The 23646-nt window shown below is 39.5% G+C and overlaps 1 protein-coding gene across 1 annotated transcript in view; it reads left to right on the top strand.

Moving 5' to 3' along the window:
* The window catches only part of LOC137522175 (otogelin-like), a 245595-nt gene that overhangs the window by 103212 nt on the left and 118737 nt on the right, over nt 1-23646 (top strand). Inside the window, exons 48-62 of the mRNA XM_068242207.1 lie at nt 2878-3021; nt 6138-6239; nt 6344-6454; nt 6926-7082; nt 7164-7190; nt 7291-7446; nt 8560-8835; nt 9334-9451; nt 10948-11027; nt 13082-13140; nt 14542-14647; nt 16839-16882; nt 18751-18859; nt 20701-20802; nt 22821-22852. Coding sequence (XP_068098308.1) covers nt 2878-3021; nt 6138-6239; nt 6344-6454; nt 6926-7082; nt 7164-7190; nt 7291-7446; nt 8560-8835; nt 9334-9451; nt 10948-11027; nt 13082-13140; nt 14542-14647; nt 16839-16882; nt 18751-18859; nt 20701-20802; nt 22821-22852 — 1623 coding nt within the window. The remainder of the gene's footprint in view (nt 1-2877; nt 3022-6137; nt 6240-6343; nt 6455-6925; nt 7083-7163; nt 7191-7290; nt 7447-8559; nt 8836-9333; nt 9452-10947; nt 11028-13081; nt 13141-14541; nt 14648-16838; nt 16883-18750; nt 18860-20700; nt 20803-22820; nt 22853-23646) is intronic.

A 23646-nucleotide genomic window follows, 5' to 3' on the forward strand; every position in this document is an offset into this window, starting at 1 on the left:
CATCAGAACTTGTTTTTCTTACATAAGCCTTATTTTTGGCTTTACAAAAGCTTAAGCTCTGCCCCATCAAAGAAAACTGCCCGGGCTTTTTCCCCCTGATGCTGTGCAAAGCATGATGGGATTTCCTATGTTGTTATTCACGTTGCCTAGCAACTGGGAGGGGTGATCAGGACACAGGACAGTTGGAACTGTGTCTCATGCTCCCTGTCACCTCCTTTCAACCAAAAAGATGTCTGCCTTAATTAAATCAAACATTTTCCTGTTCTTTTAAAGCAGGGTGGGTAAGAGATTATATTACCTATCTATTTTAATTAACATAACTAATGTAACTTAATGACAGTATGTTTGTTTAGGATGAAGTTCCTCTTTAAGTCAGGCCATCTCTGCAGCTGCACAGCACCGCGTTGGGTCTGACTTTGACAACCACCATAGACTGTAATGTTAATACAGCTATAGCAGCGCAAGAGGGAATTACTGCAATTCAGCAGCTGGAAATAGCCAGACCACACATTACGTCCAAAGAGACAAATTAGGTTGACAGTAGGCGAATATACTTGTCATATTCCCCTACTTTGCCATGCAAAGGGAGAGCCATCTCTTGGCTTCTCCCCGCGCCCAGCCCAACGCTGCCGGAAGCATACAAATGCCAAAAACTTTTCTGGCATTCAAATTTCCACAGACCGAGAAAGAGAAAGCAAATCATATCATCAAAGCCAATAGCAATAGTTTAATTTGCTGGCATCTGGATATTTAGCAGCAAGCTTCAGACTTCCATTGGAGGGATTTCATTCTCACTCTGGGTCATTGAAGCAGTGATATCACACTTTTTTTTTGTTTCAATCATTTTTACTGACATTTTTTATGAAAGGGAAAAGGGTGTACACCTTGCAACATAACTTGACAGTTACAGTAAGTACAGTTACAACAGCAGAGTAAATTAATGAACATACTGTACTTCAAGATGAAACAATCATGTAATATAACTGGCAATATAATAATGTACTTCATCAACTACTATTTTCGGACTGTTTGGAAAAGAAAAGAAAGAAGGGCCCCAGTATCCATGGTATTAATTTCAGTTATAACACCTTTATAAACTACTGGTAACTTATAATATTGAAGTATAGACAGAAACATTTTTCCAGGAAGCTATCATATGTACAAGAAGTCTACCATCCATCACTAACCCAAATATGGTCGGATGGAGACAGACCCATATTAACTTATTCAGTAACCGCGAATCAGACCTGGCCTCCAGCGAGGTCAGGTTTGCTTATTAACCAAAGGGAGCGTAGTTCACGTTTAATTAGGTACTTACTACTTGGGAAGTCCAAAAAGAGAGGAGGAAAAGATGTGTTTTTAATTTAGTAGCCTAGTGAAGTTGTAGGAGAAAGCTGTTGTATCTATAATCTGTCTTAAACATCTGTTTAGAAGAAAGGTGAGTTTAAAAGGCACACATTTTTTTTTTTACTGTATGGTATTGTATTAATCACACCTCTGAAAAAAATCTGTGAATAGATGAAGGATCTTCACACCATAATTAATAAAAAAAAAATCAGTCTTTCAAAATCCAGATTAAAAGTAGAGTAAAGAATAAAGTATCACCTTATATTACCTTTATTAATCGAAACAAAAATCTAAATACATTGAAAATTTGGGAAACAGCATAGGTAAATTATCATACATTTTTTAACATGGAGAATAAACATGTTAAATACCAAGAAAAGAGAAATATGTCCATCCTTATACTGACATTCCCAGCTTTGTTCTTCGGTAACACCATATTATTTTTAAGCAAGAAAATACACCAGTTATTCACACTTAAAAATGTAGAATTTGACTAAGTCACGTATAATTTATAACAGATGGGCTGTATACTCCTGTAGTACCAAGTGCTGTCTGCCCAAAATTTAATTTGCTAGTTCGATAAAAAAAAATGTCTTAGCAGCCAAAAAACTATCCTATGCTATTGCAAAACACAGAATTATTTTAAAACTAAGCTTCTGCTTCCTACTGGCACTAAGTAGCACTTTGATGTAGACACTAAATTGCCTCATCTATTTTTCCAGTGGACAGTTTGACTTCTCTCCCCTGCTCAATAAACAGTTCAGCCTGAAAGAACTAGCAATGTGTATATAAATATCTAACTACATGGGCAGCAAGGGGACATAGTGGTTAGCACTCTTGCCTTGCATCGCTGGGTCCCCGGTTTGAATCCCAGCCAGAGCACTGTCTGCACAGAGTTTGTATGTTCTCCCCATGTCTGCGTGGGTTCCCTATACTATGGTACATATGCTACACAGTATATACGTAGACATATGACTATGGTAGGGATTAAAATGTGAGCCCCTTTTGAGGGACAGTTAAGTGACAAGACAATATAATCTGTAAAGTGCCGTGGAAGATGCTAGCACTATATAAACACAAAATAATACTAATGTACCTATGAAGAGGACTATTCCCTATTAACTGTAGACGTGGACCAGGAATGTAGCAAGTTATCTGACCTTTTGGTCCAGAGTTGTGGGACACAGATAAGCTTATGGAATAAGTGTACTTTATAATTACATTAATTATTTAATTATTATTTATTATTGATTTATAGGGAACCAACATATTCCGTGGCGCTGTACAAAGTATTTCATGCTATATTTTTCTTTTAAAACTCATAGGTGCTGCTTTTATTTATCTACTTTAAATTCTCTTAAAGTTAATTTTAAATAAAAGATAGTGTATCAATAATGAAAAGACTGATGCACATAATCAAATTCTGTTGGTATGGGATCATATCCCCTACGCTACTCAACCTTTTCTTTCAATAGTACAGTGTTAAAAAGCAATAAGAAGTACCTTCTTCTGAATGTGTTTTGTTTGCAGGTACACAATGATAAATTGGGCCCCAGTACTGCATTCAAAACTTATCGATCTGGATTCTATGTGGTTGTACATTTCTTGGAAGGTCTTGCTGTCTACTATGACCAACATTTGGATGTAATTGTACAGCTGGAACCAAAACTACAGGTACATATTTTCTCTCTGAGTGTTTTTTTAAGGGGTGTATACGTTTAACATTTGTATTATGTGTATGGATCACTCAAGAGTTTTGTAGTCAAGTAAGCTTTAAATATTACATATAAAAATTTGATATGTATTACACATAACCAAAAGGTGGCAAGTGTCATGCAAGGGCTTAATTCTGTAACGAAAGAGATATCAAGGCTGCAATATTTATGTCCTTTTAATCAATACCAGTTGTCTGGCTATTCTGCTGATCTTCTGCCTGTAATACTTTTGTTTAGCTATAGACCCTGAATAAGCATATGCAGATCATGTATTTCTGACATTACAAGATTAGCTGCATGCTTGTTTGTGGTGTGATTCAGACACTACTGCAGCCAAAGAGATCATCAGGGCTTCCAGGAAACTGGCATTGTTTAGAAGGAAATGAATATGGCAGCCTCCATATCCCTCTCACTTCAGTTGTCCTTTAAATTCATAGAATCTGCTTAAAATGTGTTTAGCATCCTGCTATTGTTTCATAAACTGTCAGCTGATTTTTATCAGCTTGTACATTTATAGATGCCCTCCACAGTATGCATACGCTTAACAAAAAAAAAATCTGTATATTGTGTATTTAAAATTAAAACATTTGTAACTTTATTTACACAGTAAAACTATACAGGGAAGGTTTAAAGGTTTTACGAAATAACAACAGCAAAAAATGTAGCTTTTTCTATAGAAGCTGTTTAGCATGTTCTATTTTTACACAGTTACACAATCTGTGGAATGTTGTTTGGGGAGTTGCAATGAAAATATAGACAGAAACTAATGCTGAAATTATAAGGAAACACAACTAATGTCTCCTATGAGGTTTGATATTGTAATACCCTTATGGCAGTGATCTGCAAACTTGGCCCACAATGCATTTGGCTTTATGAATCATGACTGTGGCTGTCAGACTCCTGCAATGCATTGTGGGACTTGTAGTTCCTTAACAGCTGGAGAGCCAAGTTTCCAGATCACTGCCTTATGGTATTATTATTATTGATTTATAAAGCGCCAACATATTCCGTGGCGCTGTACAAAGTAAGAAACAAACATGGGGTACATAATACAGACAATGGTGTACACTAATATACAAGATACATAGTTAGTGACAAAATACAAAAAATGATACAGCATACAGAATACAGAATACAAAATACAGAAGTGGTAATGACAGTGATAAAAGTAACATGATGAATAAAATGTATAATGATTTCCAAGACACAAAAGGGGGAGAGAGCCATGCCCTTGCGAGCTTACAATCTAAAGGGAATGGGGGGAAACAAGAGGAGGGGTAGTATACGATAACATATATAAAGGCAGTGTGTTTTAGGATACCTAGTTGGAGTGCAATTTGGTCTTAGGACAAAGGGAAGTGGCTTAAGGTAGCGCATATGCTTATCCACAACTATCTTTCCATAATGCATGTATGCTCACAGACAGGGACGTAACAACAGCCCATAAGGGCCCCCCTGTGAAATTGTCATGGGGCCCCCTGTAATCCAAACTTCTCCCCACCATACATGATCTTCCAGCACAAACCGTACCCCAATACGCATGCATAATAGTGCAGGGACAAAAGTAATATTTACCTGCTCCAGTGCAGCTGCACACTCTTGGCTGCCATTCGCTGGCTAATCATGTCACTCAGATCAGTCATGTGATCAGGAGCCAGCGAATGGCAGCAGAAAGTGTGCAGCTGTGATGCATGGAGGAGACTCACAGTGCTGGAGCAGGTAAACATTACTCCACTACCTGTGCTACTCTGCATGTGGGTAAGGAGAGGGAGGAGGAGTGGCCCCCACAGCCCCCGGGCCCCCCTGTGTTTGCAGGGGTCGCAGGGGCTTTTGTTATGCCCCTGCTCACAGACAAAAGATGATCAAATGCCATAAGTATAAATCTTTCACATCATGAAGCAAAGTATTTAACATAAAAGATAATGGCAACAATCATTCATTGCACAAAATTGGCTCCTCTTCTGTGTTTAGAAATTATGTCCAAAATGCAGTACAGTAAATGCTGGTTCTACTTATTTTGTGAAAGAAGTTTGTCACAAACCTAGCCAAATCCAGCAGATAATGAAGCAATATACAATCAGAGATTAACTTCAGTGACAGCGGCATATCTATATGCCCAGTAATTTCACATACATAGGCCAATGACTAGGGATGTTTAAAGCGGATCCGAGATGAAAAACTAACTATAACAAGTAACTTATCTATATATCTTGCATAAAGTTTAGCTAGTTTACACAACAAATCTATTTGCAAACTGCTTCAACAGAATATGATTATTTCTTCCTGTGATACAATGAGAGCAGCCATGTTTTGCTTGTAAACATTACACACAGGCAAGCTGATCTGCATCTCCAGCCCTCAGCCTGTGAAAACTTCACTCCTCCTCCCCTCTGCCTCTAAAACATCTGGCTAGTAACACCTCCTCCTGCCCGGACTGAGCTCCCATATCCCATATCCCTTGCTACATGGGTCTGAGAGTTCCAAGGCACTGGAGAAGCTGTGGGCTAGGCTTGTTTAGTTTATAGGGAATTAGAGTATTGAAACAAAAAAAAAGTATTGGGCTTGAGGAATGCCCTATAAACTATATGAAAGGAACACTATTATGCAATGAGTAAAAGTTTATCTCGGATCCACTTTAAGTAGATTCAAATTCCAAATGCAAATGTATGCAGCTTGAAAATGGACCAATAAAATCCTGCTGAGGTGAAATTTGATTGGTCCATGTTCAAGTTGAATACATTTTCATACATCATTTGCATAGCCCTACATAAACTTGCAATCCTTTGCACCTCATCATTGACGATTCCTACTATTGACCATCATTGTTGACCAATTAGATTTCAGGCTATTTAAACCAAAGAAATGTGAGCTGATTGCTGCAGGTTGTTTCATATTTCACATTCTGTTTGTCTTGTAACTGGCTACGAAACAAGTCTATGTACTAAAAGTTGCTGAGAGTATACCACAGTTGTTAGCAACTCCATTGGAATAATGTTTGCACCAGACATGTAGCTGCTACAAATCTCCCTGCATGCTATTTTCCTAACTGACACTGCATATTCCTTGTTTACACAGGGCAAGGTTCAAGGCATTTGCGGTGATGCTGATGGAACTACAACTTCTGAGCTGGCAATTAGTAACATGGTTCAGTACTCTTCTCAGTTCTTGGTCGAAGGGGTAAATGACCTTTTTAGCCATTATGCAGATCTTCAGAAGGTTTAAAGTGAATATTTAGTTGAGTGCACAACTTATTTTTGTTCTTTTCTAATCTTTTTCTCCAGTGTCCTTATAAAAATGACACTCTACCTCCCCCATCTGAGAACCATAAGAAGTATGTGGAAAACCGCTGCAGCCTTCTCAAGACCGATGAATTTGCAGAATGCCACAGCGTGGTAAGACTTTCTTCTAAAAATGGTGTTTTGATGACTACATGATAGCTACATGTTGCCATACACCAATCCCATGTAGAAATGAGTAGAAGTGTCACATGACTATGGCACTGTTTAAAATCGGTAATTCGGCTACACCTGTCGAAATGTTTGAGTTTTAGAAACTATTATATTTGAACACCAAAGAAATCAATTGAGAACAATTCTGAATGTTCTCTTAGGTATTTGGAAGGTAAGTACAGCAGCCAAAGTCAATAAGACGGCACAGGAAACTCACCACATGTCTGTGGAACATTTTGCTATAAAAAGGGGGGGGGGGGGGGAGTGGGATTGTGTGAATCTGTAGGAAGGGACATTTTATTTGCTTTATAATGCTTTTAATACTGTTAAAGAATCTCTAATAGGACAGTTTCTTAGACATTTTGTCCTTATACCTTGTTGAAAACTAAAGACACCTCTGTTTATTAATGAAAGGTAAATGTGGAGTCCTATTACACTGCTTGTGTGGAGGAGACAGAATCATGCAGAGAGGGTGAAAGTTGCCTGTGTTTCTGCACCTCATTGGCTGCCTATGCCCGTGCCTGCTGCCGAAAGGGCATCACCATTGAATGGAGAACCCCTGACACATGTCGTAAGTACATCTATATGATTGTGAAGTCATTATTTTCTGTGCCTGAATAATATAATGACCTCTCCATGTATTTTCTTTCAGCATCTCCTTGTGAATACTACAACAGAGGTAAGCCACCCACAGTATTCTCCACTAAAACCCTTTGTTGTACTGTTATAAAGTTATGAACGTTTCACATATTTATTCATGGATCTGAATTATTTTTAAGAATCTGGAGAGGGACCGTACCGTCTTGAGATGGTCAATGGAAAATCTCTGGCAGCTGATTATGATACCAAGATAGTGTCGGTAGAAAAGGTGGATGCTTCTGGAATCCTTAAAGCTACCTTCATGGTTACCCCCAGCCTTTACGTAGACACACTAAGTGAGTACTGAACCTATGGGGCCACTATTGTGTAACTATAAATGTGAAGCATCAAGGGGAAGTGGAATACAATCAGTTTTACAATGATGTTATTTCTACTGGGAAGCCAACACTTAATAGCTGAATTTAGGAACTTATTATGCAATTTTTTAGAGTCAAGAAAATCATAAACTGATATTTGCATTGACATCCCTTGATGTATTTATGTGGCATATACTCATATCTACTCATCTACTCATATAATATTTGTTTGGTCTTCTCCTCTGTCCACAATACTATGACAAGTGTTTCCTATAGCTGAATTGCCTAGGTACATGTTTATTCTGTATGCCAGAGAATCTATCACAGGATCTTGGCAACATAAATTAGTTTTGTGGCCAAGACAGAAGGGCAGAAGTTTAAATTCCGGTCAATATCTCTCAGTACTGGAATTCTTGACAAATGTGGAGCACACTGTTTACTCTTCCAGTAGCCAGCCAAGCACGCGTTGTTTGGCTAAAAAGCTGTTCCTCAATATGAAGTTCCTCCATGCTTTTACACTATCATTACTTTGCATGCATATTTTGTATATTCAGGAATAGATTGTTTATGGTCATCACGCTTTTTTGTTTTTAATAAGACACAAAGTATCTTTGTAGTAGCCTAGCCTTCTTTGAAAGACAAGCATTCGCAGAAACTTTTTGAGTGATTTGAAGCAGTATCATATTTCTGTTGGCAACATTTTAACCTAGGTGCAGGTTTTACACAGCTTGTGGCAATTTTTGACTTAGCAGGCTGGCCCAGTCAGTTCTCAATAAATATTGAGGGTGATGATGACTAGACATCCACCCATATACCACAAGTCCATATACCATAGATGGCCACTCCCAACACCGTAATCAGATGCTTATTTTCATTGCAACTTTTTGCAGACTTGCAGTCAATGAAAGACACACAATATTTCAGACTCACACCCTTTTTTCATGTGCAGCCAAAAACCTTTGTGTGTCTTTTGTTTTCTACAAGCCTACAAAATATTGCCGGAAATATAAGCATCTGATTAAACTGTTGAACCACAGCAGGATATCATAGATTTAAGATAAGTCTAACATGAAATATTTGATTTGTTTCTAGATGGTAGACAGTTGATTTCCCTGGAGTCTGCAGAGCACCACAATTTCTTCATTGTGCAGAATGGTGATGGAAGCTTGGGCCTGAAGAAATGGCAGCCAAGTGTGGACTTCCGTTCTCAAGCCACATTCATCTTGAGGCCAGACAGGTGGATTAAAGGCTATAATGCACTCGAGTCATACGCAAATCGTGGACAGTATCTCTCCATTAACAACAACGGACTGATTATGTCTCCAGCGAAGTCAGGAAGTATGATCCAGATGAACTTCAAGTTGGTTGGTAAGCCATTTTTCAAGACATCTTCTCAAGGGGGTGATATGCCAGTATGTCAAGCTAAAAATAATTTCTGGGCAAGATATTTATTAATGAATAATACCACCAGCTGTTAGTTGATGGTAGCTATTCAAGTTCATGGATAACCGCAGATGCAACATGAGATCTTTTGCTCGTTGCCACACAGAACACTTATCCACAAACTCTAGCTGCTAGTTGTGAGCATGGGCAGAAATGTTCTCCAGCTCTCATTAGTTAGCCAGCTCACATGGGTCCTTACTTAATTCACTTTTTCTCCTAGGTGATATTTTCACACCTTATCAATAAAATGCCTTTTAAAGTACTAGCAAGCAAGATAATACTCAGAATAAATTTGACAATACATGTTCTCCTACTTTTTGGTAATTAACGTAACTCAGTGTGTTATACAGTATATGTTTACCCAAACTATTTATAATACCAAACTATTTATAATAACCTAGCTCATGTGTACTTACCTTACAGCGGAAGTATTTGGCTTGCCATCATTCTCTATCTGTACATGGAAATACAAAGCTTGTGGACCTCCATGCATCCCAACTTGTCAAGATCCTTTGGGTACAAAGTGCACACTAACACTCCAGTAAGTATCCAATCAGAATAGCAGCGTTAGCAGGGTCCACTTGTTACCTCCACAGAACCTTAAATGTAAGCAGAGACAGAGAGGGGAGCCCTCATAGCAAGTAATGTCTTATCACACCATCCTTGTGCTCAAAAAAGGGGTAGCTGAAGTGGTCAGGGCTATCACCAATCGGTTAGGAGGAAAACACGCTTCCCCCCCCCCCCCCCCGTTTTACCCTGCTCACCAGATCACTGCTTGGGTATATAGCGTATCAAATCCCAGACGGTTTCTAAAAAGTGTAGACAAAACGACCTTGCATAGTGTAAATCAATTTAATAAGGCGCCAAAGGCCCCCTTTAAAATCCACGTATATTAAAAACTCTTGTATCAAAACATATCATAGTTACACATCCAGGTACAGCTCTGGTCGCCTCCTCCACGTCCCCGGACGGTATCCTGTATACAGCGTGCGTGCGTCTCCTAAGCTCCTTACAGGACACTGAGCGCAGTTTCACATGATAAGTACTGTTTGTTTACTCCAGTAAGTATGGTTGCAGGATTCCATAAAGTTGAACTCCTGGCAAACTTTTGTCCGGCCTGTCCTGTGATTAAAATAGCTGTGGATATCCAGCTATGAGACCTGAAATGTCATTTGAGCACTCCACTAAACATAGACCGGTCACACCATGTTGATAAAACTAACAGCATACTCAGGAATTATCACTATGGTTTCTCCTTACAGACACCCAGAGAGAAACCATATTAAAAGATTTATACATACCTGGGGCTTTCTCCAGCCCCATCTGCATGGATCGCTCCCACGCCGCTGCCCGCTGTCCTCAGTCTTCTCTGTCTTCTGTACCGGGTCCCATAATGTTGGTCAGCCGTGGCCAATCTGCGCAGGCCCACTGCGCTCTCTCCATCTCTCTCCAGCGGAGAATAGTACTGCAGTACAGATAGAGAGAGCGCACTGCGCTTGCGCAGACTGTCCGCAGCTGGCCGAAGATACAGGACCCTGGTACACTTTAAAGGACAACTGTAACGAGAGGGATATGGAGCATTATTCTGATATGGTGCAATTTTTCTGATTCATAAGTATTTGTTACTGCACTTAGTAATAGGGTCTTTATGCCCCAGTTGAACGCTATAAACATCCATCTGTTCAGATGAGGCCCTACTTCCAGTTGAAAGAAATACAAAAAAAAAGTTAGAAAAAAATCATATAATTTTTATTAACCCTATTCTCCCTCCTGTCCTCTGGGTGGTACTCTACCCCTATGGTAAGATCAAAAGACTATGGCAGCTTTCATATACCTCTTATTTCAGGTTCCCATTAAAAAAATGAATTTCCCTTCTTCTTGCATATTTAGTGCAAAAGGAAACACATTTATTTGCATCTCATTTCTCACTGGATCTGTTTTTAGAGTAATTGTTATATGTCTCTGATAAGTTAAACTTGTTGAACAAACATACACTTTATGTTGATGATGATTGACTGTACTTAAATGCGGTTTCAGGGTTGAAGGCTGCTACCCCTACTGTGCCCCAGGAATGGTCTTTGACGAAGTCACCGATCGCTGCGTACAGCTCCGAGATTGTAAGCAGATTCTTCCATGTTTCACGTGTTGTTGTATCGAATTATTAAAATGGCAGACCTGTGATCTGTTTTTTGGTCTTTGAATATGCCACAAATATTGTGCCAGACAGGTCCACTTCAATGAGATCACTTGATGTACATATCTGCTTTTTCTACGGATAAACAACAGATCTTTTTAAAGCGTAACAAATGCCAATAAGTTATACTAATAATCTAACAGATAAAATAATAATTGGCAAAGTATAACTCTCATTACCTAAAATATCTGCTACAGGCTCAAGTCATATGATCCTTTCTGGCAGCAGAATGCTTCATGAAGACAGTACAAGATTTGCATATTCAGGAGTGATGCATCATGGGAAACCACACTTGCTCACTTAAAGCTGAATTAATACAAATATCTTTTGTTTTAAGATGGGAGAATTATATTTAGCATAATCTCGTTAGTAAGAGGGTTTTCTTTAGTGTCTTTATGCCGGCCTCTTACACTCTCCTAGTAGTTTGGGGTCACCATGGGCTATCTGAGTATTCTGTAGACAATACTTAGATAGATCTAGATTCACGTCTAGGCTCCTCAGAAGAAAGAAGTAGACCAACCAGCATACAACTAAGAAGGTAGAGGTTTCATTCTACCAGGATACAAGGAGATCCCAGGGTCAGTTAGAGGAAGTACAGGGGGCACATAGCTGTTGCATGAATACAAAAGTACTGCCACTATGCAAATAAAGTGGACTTAGCATCCAGAATACTAGCTGTGACCAACTTTTATGTAGTTATTTTGTCAAAGTTTTTATGATGAACTAACGGGTGCCAACTGTGTGTGTGTGTTTTTTTTATTTCACCAACAGTCAATTAAAATTATTTTAAGGACAGATCTCCATTAAGTCCATTAAATAATATACTGTGCATGTAAAAAGAGCAAATAACAGGATTGCTCAGCAATTTTATACACCCACAACTTCAGTTTCCCTGTGTTGCTTTCTGTCTACCTCTGGCATTGCTTCTTTTGGCTGCTACTCTGTCTGATTTAGCAAAAGAAACAATAGGAAGCCAGTGAAAGGTGACCTAGCTTGGTAGTGCAAAAGGGAGTTTTTTGAGCTTGCTCTGCAATGTTAGTCTGTGCATCAGCAGCCCACGAGTAGCCATCAGTTTAGCTTTGCTGCAAACTGGATCCCATTCAAACACTTCCTTTCAGCTGCTGGTGAATGTACCTCTCTGACACAGAGGACCTTCAGAACATGTAGCACAAGCGCTAACAATTTTCCAGTTAAAGTTACATGCACACATCCAATTTTGATTGGCCAATCTCTGACCAATTTTACCAACTACACTTAGGGCCTGATTCACAAAGTGGTGCTAACAGCTAGCACACTGGTGAAAAGCCCTTTATCACGCCTAAACTCAGTTTAGGCATGATAAGTTTAGGTATGATAAGTTTAGGCGTGATAAGTTTAGGTGTGATAAGTTTAGGTGTGATACGTTTAGGCGTGATAAGTTTAAGCACCAACTGGGTTAGCACCGCAGTGCACAGCTAATCAAAAGTTTTGCGCTAGCAAAGTCTGGTGCACTTCGTATAGAGTTTAATGGTGCTGCTTTGCGTGCGGAACTCTGCGCGCGATCTAAACTTATCTAAACTTATCATGCCTAAACTTATCATGCCTAAACTTATCATGCCTAAACTTATCACACCTAAACTGGCTTTTCACCAGCGTGCTGCAATGGTTATCACGCCTAAAGTCTCTAACTGGGTTAGCACTGCTTTGTGAATCGAGCCCTTAGTCTGAGGGCCAACAGATGTTGAATACTATGAACAGATTGTGTTGGTAAGCTCTAATTCTACATCGAAGTGGTAAAATTGGCCAGTCAAGACTGGATGTGTGTATGGACCGGAGTGAGGGATGGCAGGTAATGTTGCAAAGCCCATGCTGGCTCCTTGTGCCCCTAAATTTACTTCAAATGTACACTCACTGTGAGTAAGGTTTACTACTGGTAACAATGTGCATCTTTCACATATGAAGCCAATAATGAACAGCTGTTTGATTTTCTAATTCCAGGTATCACAACACCACCAGTGACTCTACCTCCTCCTGCGAGTACCATTGTAACTACAACGGTAAATACATATATCTATGCACATTTATGTAAAGAAGCTTCCTTGTGATGAATTTGATATTTTGCTTGAATAGATACAAAAAATATCTCACTTTGAAACAAGAACAAAGAGAAAAAGGTAGGACATCCCCTTAAAGTAAGACCTACCATATATTTTGAGCATGCTCGAAATATAAGCCCTACCCCTAAAATAAGCCCTAGTGGCTGTGGAAGTTCCGTCCATCTGCATCCCCCCTTCCCCCACTGCCACTTTACCTTCTACTGACCCCCTCCTCCTCCAGAAAGACGCATCCCCGTTCTTCACTGCCTGCCAACATACCAGTAATTCAAACCGAAGGACAGCGGTAAACTGGTGATTCCCCCACCACTGCTTTATTTCCTGCTGGCCCCGTTCTCCATTGCCCGCCATCATAATTCAAACCGCAGATCAGAGGTAAACTGCGGTGAAGGCACTGTAACAGTTCACTATAAAAGCGCTTCTGTGTACAGGAAGTGATATCTCTGTTTACTTCCTGTACACGGAAGAAATGTTACATTGAACAGTTACAGTGCCTTCACCACAATTTACCGCTGATCTGCGGTTTGAATTATGCTGGCAGTCAATGGAGAACAAGGCCAGCAGGAAAAAAAACAGCGGTGGGGGAATCAGCAGTTTACAGCTGTCCTGCGGTTTTAATTACCGGTATGTCAGCAGGCAGCGAGGTCAGCAGGAAGTAAAGTGGCGGTGGGGGAATGTGGATCTTGTATAGTGTATAGTATACAAAGTATATAAGACCTCTCCGAAAATAAGACCTGCCACATATTTTGAAGGAAAAAAATAATATAAGACAGTGCCTTATTTTTGGGGAAACACGGTATTTATATTACTTTGCCATAAAGTAAGTGAACAAGATAGTTAATTATTTTGCAAAGATTTTCTAACAGAAAGCGTTGGTGGTGTATCAGCCTGTTGTAATGACTTGATCGGCCCAAAGCTTGCAAAAAGAGAAAAATGTCATCCTTTAAGCTTTTTATATGTACACAGAATTCAAAAAGCCTTCAATAAAGATGCTTGGGGATGCCAATATTTTACATCCTGCTGTGTGCACGCAATGACATCTACAGAAAGAGAGATATACTGGAGTTCTGTACATCAAACTGTGTGCTATCCCCATGGTGGAAAAGTAATCAAATGTAAAATTCCCGATAAATTTTAGAAGATCAGCTGAAAGCTGAAATAAAATGGTCACTTTTTAAAACAATTAAATGACACAATGGTTTATGTTTCACTAATATACAGTAGATCATATCAAAGCTAACTGCTGTTTGGTTGTCAGACAGCATAATAGTGAAGTATGAGTTAGCACGGCATAGGTTGGTAGAATTGCTACTGACACCATATAGTTTCTTATTTTCTGTAAAGGAACCATGCAGGAATGTTTTGTGCCCATTGGTGACATGTGCAAGCTATGAAGCAAAAGTTGAAGTGCCTTCAGAAGATCGTTGCTGTAAACACTTTGAGTGTGTTGGTGAGTTACTCCATTAGCATAAAGCATTTTTTTCCCCTGAAAGTAAGATTGTAGCATAGGAGCCAATACCATTGTGCATAGCAGGAGGGCCAGGAAGATGTACCTAACGTTTACAATGATTAGGTGCTACAACGTACTTTTACAATGATCAAGTTTAACTAATGTTCAAGGTCGGATCTTTACTTTTACCGCCCCTAGACCAAGTACGTTGGGGCTCCCCTTTTATGTGCAGCAGCTCCCCTCCCATTCCATGTGCACACTCTTCCATGTGTGTCATCCCAGCTTACTTGACCATCAGCTTCCTTTTTTACATATGTTGTTCCCCATTTGCAGTTTTCTTTTTCATATGTAGCAACCCCTTTTTATGTCCAGGTGTCCCCTTGGGGTTTAGCCGCCCAAGGCTCAGGCCTTTGTGGCTTTCCAGAAATCCATTGTGCTAAATCAACCCTAGATTGACTGGACTTCTCTAAAGAGCTGTGTGGACCTACTGACTGCTTATGTTTTTTACAAAACACTACCCACAGTGTAAAGGCATTCAGTGGGTGCCACCAGCTTGTCCCAGTCTATTTATTTTGCAAACCGATCAGACAAGCTTAGTGAAAGCCCAACAATCTATAGACTTCATCACAGTGCTCATTGCGTTGGGACCCAGAGATTGCATCATTGTTCGCTGATATAATAGCCAATTAAATAGTACTTACTGTATGAGTACAATTAAGCTATATACATGTACAAAGTAAAGAGACCTAGATGTCCAGAGAGAAAAAAGAAGAAAAGGGAAGGAGAGAAGGGACGAGAAAGAGAAAAGAAACAGGGAAAAAAAATACTGAACTTCTAAGCATTACATCCCAATCAGTAATCTGAATCCTGTATCTGTGATCATCTACTCGTATGTCAGGTATGACCTAGACATAATAGACATAGACAGGAAGGAAGTAGATAACAGCAGCACTGCTGAGGCTGCGCAGCTGATAAAAGATCACATATAACCAAGTCTTGTTTATTCAGGGGAATTTGGGAAGGAGAAAGAATGAAAAGCTGTTAGCCTCTTGCATAGGGGTATAGAGTACAAATAAAGGAATATGTTTGTAGAAAATAGACACTCGAGGAGTTCTCTGATCTCTGCAGTGGAGAAAAATCAGTAATTAATTTTAATTATTAATCAGAGCCCAAGTTGGAGTTGATTGAACACAAGTATGCCATACTTTATAGTCAACCGCAAGTGAAAATAAATGAATTAAGTAAACAGTTGTATACAGGGAACCAATGCTGAAGGAGCTTTCTTTGAGTCTCATATTCTTATTTTTATTTTAAGGCTTGAAAACCTAGATGTCACAATTTCGCTGTCTGACTGCCGTGGCCGATGTTTAATTAAGCCTTACGCACAGATATGATGACATCCTGACATTTTCATTTCTATTCTGCTACCAGAAGTGTTTGCATAGACATACACAACTTTTATGACTTTTAATTAGTTATCAGAGAAAATATAATGCTGCTGTCTGACGGCAGAGAAATTCTAATTTATAGCCATGGATTATTAACCCTTACAGTGGAAAAAAAAAGAAATGTAGACATGGTCTAAATAGCATTACAACGATATGTATATATATTTATATCATCACAAGGTCACATTCATATTGTCTAAAAAATGCCTAGTAGCCCAAACTCCTTCATAATTTAAGCTCCGCCCCTTTACTTATCAATGCTGTAAAAACAGCTCTGTTAGATTGTGTTAAAGCTATAAAATAGGATGATCCCATTTCAGGCAGTGCTAGCAGCTACAACGATATCTATGGAGCTTGTGTTTGGTTAAGGAGGGCAATGGGCAAATCGCAATGACCGCAGTCAAAAACACAGAGATACAGAGCTCAAACAAAGTCGTTCCCCCACTTAGTATACTGTCATATCTGCCTTACATAGAAGCTGAGCTTGCTCTTTGCCCACAGGGGCTATAATGTGGGTAGAAACACTTTATTATATTTATGCCTTACATAGAGCAATGTCAACGTCCAGCACTATTTGGCTAGGAATCATGAACTGAGTCAGTCTGTGGGCACTGTGGACCTCCGTTGACTTGTGCAGGGTACTACTGACTACTAAACACCATACTGAGCACTATAATTGGAGTTGAAAGTTCCTTTAACTGCCGCAATAAATATATTTACACAGAATGTTTGTGTTATTGTAGGAAAAACTGTAACAACTCCTGCTCCTCCTCCACCAACAACTGTTGTAAGTATTAAATTATGTTTTTTCCCCTAATGTTGCTCTTCTGATAATTTAAAGTGGATCCGAGGTGAACTTTTACACGTTGCATAATTGTGTTCCTTTCCTATTGTTTATAGGGCATTCCTCAAGCCAAATACTTTTTTGGTTTTTTTTTAATACTCTATTTCCCTATAAACTAAAAAAAGCCACGCCCACAGGTTTTCAGAGAGCCTTGGCAGTAGCAAGGGCTCATGGGAGCTCAGTCTGGGCAGGAGGTGGGGGATGTGTTACTAGCCATTGATTTCAGAGGCAGAGGGGAGGAGGGAGGAGGAGAGGGGATTAGGCTGATGGCTCAAGATACAGATAAGCCTGCCTCTGTGTAATGTTTACAAACAACATGGATGCTGTCACTGTATCACAGGAATAAATAATCATATTCTATTAAAACTGTTTGCAGCTAGATTTGCTGTGTAAACCATCTAAACTTTAGATAAGATATATAGACAAGTTACTTGTTATAGTTAGTTTTTCATCTCGGATCCGCTCATGCTTAGCTCTCATTTCCCATAAGCATGAACCCAAAAATACAATCAATGTTATGTGGGTGGGGTTAAATGGCTAATAGCCTGTACTAACATTAAATGGTGGGTGTCATCTTGTGGATGATTCCTGTTGAAAGCATTGCAGTAGTCCTTTAGTGATATAATGAAAGCTTAGATTTATGGTGCCCACTGATGATACACTCTTTATTGTACAGTCTTACCAAATCTATGTATTAAAAGAGTAAACTCAATAAAGCGATATAGTAAATATACTTTGGATGGATACTTAAGGTAGTTTCTCATATTACATAGAAGTGGTTCGATTGTACAATCAAAACTGTTTCATTAAAGGTTACAGCACTTCTGTGGCGTGAGGTGTGTAAGTTTCACAGTGTTCCTTATGGTAAAGTAGGAAGATTCCTCAATATCATACATTTGATTTTTGAAGTTTAATATCCCCTATCAGTTAACATACTCAAGATGCAAGACAAGACATAGAACATTTATATTACGCTTTTCTCCTGTCTGACTCAAAGCCCCAGAGATGCAGCCACTAGGAAGCACTCTATAGGCAGTGGCAGTGTAAGGGAGTCTTGCCCAAGGTCTCACCGAATAGGTGCTGGCTTACTGAACAAGAAGAGCTGTCTTTAGAATCCTAACTTTCTTTAGAACATTACACTTTAATCACTTTCTCATATCATCCTTAGTGACATGAGACAAGGATTAGGGTGTAAGTGCCTGAGGTCAGTGATATGAGCAAGGGATTAGACTGTAAGTTCCTAAGCTCAATGATCTAAAAAGGAGGGGCTGCCTCTCGGTGCCTGTAGGCACGTGCCTACAGTGCCTTATGGAAAATCTGGCCCTGTGTGGGCTTAAAGGGTATTTTATTTTATTAAGGCGAGGAACCATCTCCTATGAGAAAACCTAGATAAGGAGATAATTGAATAAGGGCAATTGAGAGTTTTCAGCGGGTCCAGGGCTGTACAGATGCATCATGTTTCTTTGCTGTGGGGGGGGGGGGGGGGGAGAGGGGGGGCAATGGTGTGAAGCAGCTGGTTAGCACAGAGTGTGAAGGATGAGTGGGAAAAACAATACCCTCTGCCTTTGCTCAGCTGAGATGATCCACCAGATTGATTGCTGGTCAAGGCACTGAGGTAGGTATGGGGCCACTGTACACACACTACATTCTCTACAGAGGTGGCCCCGTCTGACTGCCTCGGTTGAGAACAATCTAGCATGTATACAAGGCTTTCATTTATGGAAGAATACTTTTTGTCACTTCTAGAATGACTGTTACTGCCAATCCTACTTTACCAATGGTAACCGACTTGTCTTTTGTTTGTCTGGCAGCCAACATGTGACAATGTGTCCTGCGCACCTCCAGAGAGATGTACCAAGGAGGGCGAACAGCTACAGCAAGTTCCATGGGCAGTTCCCTGCTGTACAATGTTCAAATGCGGTGAGTCTTGTTACAAGCAGCTGGCATCCTCCCTGCTGACAGATCCCCAACTGTGCATTTTCTGTAAATATTAAATGCATGTATGTCGGCCATACATATAGCAATTACTTTTAGTGAAAACTACTCGTCTAAATATATGGAAGTTAAAGATATGCTGAGTTAAAAAGTAAATTGTAATAATAGACTTTTCAAGTAGACTATAATAATAAGCATATTAGACTTTTATAAAAGTCAAGCTTGTCTCCATCTTTAGCCAAGCTTGGCCTCACCTAAGTATTCTTTATGATGCTTAAATATTAATTGTACCTTCACTAATCGATAGGGAAGCTCCACCCTTACTTAATTAGTGTTCTTTGTGTATACCAGATCTCATGGAGATGCATTTAATCAGTTTAATCGGGTGATAGATTCTAAAGGCTGATTTGCTGACCACAATCAAGTGCTAAAGCAGGAAGTGGTTATAGCAAATGCAAAGCTTACAAGTGCATCAGCGGATAAAACTGATCATCATGGTTTTTTCTATGTGAGTAAACAAGAGTAATAGAGGCGCCAAAGTAGGATAAAATAATTAAAATCAGTCTAAAAGGAGGGATATGGGTGGATTCACCTCCCTCAGGTATAATAATGACCAGGCAGAGTTTTAGCCGTTAATATCACAATTATATTTATTTCATAACAATCTCCAAAACATTGATGCAACGCGTTTCACGGGTCAACCTCCCGCTTCATCAGGCAATCGTAAAAGGAGAAACACAGCTGAAGATCAGTGTCAGGTCAGAGCGCCTCTATAGAGCCTTGTCTCCAAAGCATGTTTTTTTCTATGTTACACTTGAACAAAACTACATTTTCCTTTAGAGGCCTGAACGGTTCTTTACTACTGTTATTATGATACTACTTGGGAATACTGGTTGATTACAAGTTAAGCAACAGTATAAGATACAAAGCAGCGGTAGTGAATGCAAATACAATTCTGGGATTCATAAAACGGAAATAAATTCTCAAGAGGCTAGTACACTACTCCCTCTGTATAATTCACTTGTGAGGCCACATCTGGAGTATGGTATATGGTTTTGGGGACCATACTATAGAAAGGACATTGACCTTCTAGAACAGGTACAAACATGGGCAACAACATTTTTCAGTGGGATGGAAAATCTCACTTACCAAGAAAGGTTGGACAAACTGGGCTTATTGAGCTTGGAAAAAAGGCGTCTGAGAGATGACCTGATTAACATGTATAAATACATTGGAGGGCAATACAAAAGCTTGGCAGATTAGCTTTTTGTCTATAGGGTTGTACATTGGAAAACATATAGAGGAAAAAAAGTTCCAGGGATTTATCTGAATGCCATCTGGAGACGGGTAGGAATTTTTCTCCTTGTAGGCTAATTGACCTAAGCCCCGTAAGTTTTTTTGCAATCCCTTGGACCAAGTGGGAGATGTGTGGGGTTCAGGACAGTGTTTTTGTGGTTTTTTTTAGTTGAACTTGGTGGACTGATGTCTTTTTTGCAACCAAACTAAATTTGTTACTATGTTAAATTTTCTAAGACGCTCGCACTACTAGTAAGCACTAGCTTTTTTAGGCACAAAAACCTCAGGAAGAGCCTATGCTTCTCTCCTGATATTATTTTATTATCTCTACTTGGGCACCACCAAACTTAGTCAATACCTTATCAATCTTACATTTACACTGTAACTCCAGTCCTTTTTTTTTAAGTATGGAGCCTTAAATTCTCAAAATGCGCAATATTATAACTTAGACAAAAAACTACTCTCATGTACTTGCCAAGGGGATTGAAGTTCATTTTTAACCTGTTCCTGCTCTTGCCGTTTTATTACAGTGTGTCAAGAAACATGTCCACCACTCCCCGTTTGTGCGAGTGGCAAGCCACCACTGAGAACTGGAGATCCAGACAGTGAATGCTGTCCAGAATACATATGTGGTAAGTACTGTATACTACTGGCTGATGTCCTATTTAAAGCTGATCTCCAGACTTTAATATTACTTTTCCCAACAAAGATGGATTTTATCAGTCTCAGTGACAGAAGCACAGTCATAAATCTTCTCCCTAACCCCCTGAGTGCAGTATAGAGTGTGGGACTTGCATAATTGCATGTCTGGCCTCAGACATGTAAAATAAACCGTAGAGGAGTGGAAAGGACTGGAGAGTGAAGTGATGCAAAGTTGTTGGCAGGGCTGGATTTTCAACAAGGCACTGTTGGCACGTGCCTACAGGTACCTTATGTGGACAGGCGGCCCCCCCACCTCAAATCACTGACCTCAGGAGATTACAGTCTAATCCCTGCCTCATATCACTGACCTCAGGCACTTGTCACAAGTCACTAAGGATGATATGAGACAGAGATTAGAGTGTAAGATTCTAAGGACAGTTAGCGACATAAGGCAGGAATAAGAGTTCAGAATATATTTACTTGGGGGCGTGGCCTGTGTTCAGGGACAGAGTTTAGGGCACCAGAACACCTGTGCCTACAGGCCTCTGAGTTGTAAATCCGGCCCTGGTTGTTAGCCCAATGGGATGATTCCTGGTGGTTGAGACACCAACCGCCAAGGCTCTGCAATGAGAGAAACCAAGAGCCCAATGGTGCAGTATCGTTTGGTAAAATTGGTATGAGTAGGATAGTAAGATATACTCACGAGGGTGGGTTGCACTCCTGCAACCGCTGACAGAGCTTACAGGAAATTAACCGTTCTGTTCAGTATCCCAGATCTGCTTGGCAAGAGCTGGTCGGTTGTTCTCCATATACTACCCTGAAGGGTTGGACTACAAGTAAGAAAACTTGTTGGAGGAGTCCAGAATATAATTATCCTAAATCATTAAGTATAGGAGTAATTCGGTCTTACCTCCATAAACGGACAAACCATATAAATAAAAGATTTTAATGGTGCAGAAATAAGATAACGCGTTTCACAGGTACTGGCCCACTTCCTCAGGTCAATAACAAAGTGCCTAAGTCTGTAGCAGTCACAGCTGCAGGCGCCTCTTTTCAAAGAGCTGTGACTGCTACAGACTTAAGCACTTTGTTATTGACCTGAGGAAGCGGGCCAGTCCCCGTGAAACGCGTTGTCTTATTTGTGCACCACTAAAAACTTTTACTTATATGGTTTGTCCGTTTATGGAGGTAAGACCGAATTACTCCTATACTTTGTGATTTAAAATAATTATATTCTGGGCGCCTCCAACAATTTTTCTTGGTTGTTAGCCAGCATTCTTTTTTGTTCAGCTTAGCTATCTGTCTTTAGCTGGCAGTTTTGCCGATACTCAAGGTGGCCACGCACCATACATTTCTTTTCAATTCATGGATTACAATCAATTTTTCTGATTGATTGTAACATTTTGAAAATCCGATCAATGTACCACACACGTGTTACATTTTTACCCACTTATTAAAAAAAAAAAAGATTAAAAACTCTGAGAAAATTGCTTGGATTTATATATTAAGAAATTGACAATCTACCCTACACCGTTTAATCTCCATAAAAATTGATCAGAAAAATCTACCATTCTGAATTAACTTATATCGAAGAAAAATGGGAAATCCAATTGTATTTCTTGTATCGTGTTTAAATCGCGTGTTGCCACCTTCAGGCTTAAAGTGGCCACATACCATACAATTTTTCAAATATTTTTTCAATTCAAGAATTGCAATACATTTTTCTGACTGATAAAGTGTTCTTTGTGCACAATACAGCCTATAAATAGGTAAAATGTTGAACTGTGTCATTCAACAGTATGCAAATAAGTGTGTGGGGGTCTTTGTTGATCCTCCACCTCCCTCACCATAAGACAGTGGGGAGTGGTGTAGCTATCCCACATACCTCGCGAGTAGAGTTGATTTGCTGCAATGGAAAGAGTGGGTTTTGGAATGAAGGAAATTGTGTGGTAGTTAGAAGCAACCAAGAATTGTGTTGTGTAATAACATAATGTATTGTATTTTACAGAATCTATGCCTCCAGTAGTGACAACAACCAAGGTAAATAAACAGTTTGCTTCAGCTAAGCACTTCTTGGACCTCACATATCAACACAGTATGATAATGCAGACCTTTCAGAAAAAAAAAATCCTAACTTTTGTTTACACTTTCTATCATTCTGCAAACGTATGACTTTGTCAGGCCATATCTTTTTCTTATCAGTGTTGCAGCAGAGTTGTTTAGTGCACTGTATACAGTCATACCTACAGTCTACTCTCATATCTTTTGACACACACCATCACCATCAACAACTCCAGACCTTTCTGTTATTTTCTAAAAAATGTAACATCCCAAGCACACCTCTCATGCATCCTGATACTAACTCACATAAGTGGGCCCAAACTCTTGCACAGCACACAATGAAAATACTTTATTCCACATATAGTTGCTGAAGAAATCCAATGCTCAGTGTTCTATGTTTGTTTAGCGAGGTCAAAGTGTCTATTAGTTCATATCAGCATCCGTGAATACACTCTCTCCTTACAGTAAACAGGTAAGTCATAACCCCCTCAGTGCTCCCAGCAAATTGAAACCAAGTTATAAACTTCAGGTTTTTTTTTGAGGTTTTCTCTAAATTGCAATGAAGAATTTATTTGTTCATAAAGGTTATCATACTGTTGGCTAATCTTTTAGAACAGAGAGGAAGTTCTGAAGTTCTGAGTTTAGTTGCACTTTAAATGCACTAGCATGATCACCTGACCAGTTTACTGCTCAGATTGCACAAACTCAATCTCAATCAAGCATAAACATTTGTGTAAAATGTGACAGGAATGCCAGGAGCGCCATATTTTACA

Source organism: Hyperolius riggenbachi, chromosome 6 (genome assembly GCF_040937935.1).
Source record: "Hyperolius riggenbachi isolate aHypRig1 chromosome 6, aHypRig1.pri, whole genome shotgun sequence".
In the NCBI taxonomy this organism is placed as follows: domain Eukaryota; kingdom Metazoa; phylum Chordata; class Amphibia; order Anura; family Hyperoliidae; genus Hyperolius; species Hyperolius riggenbachi.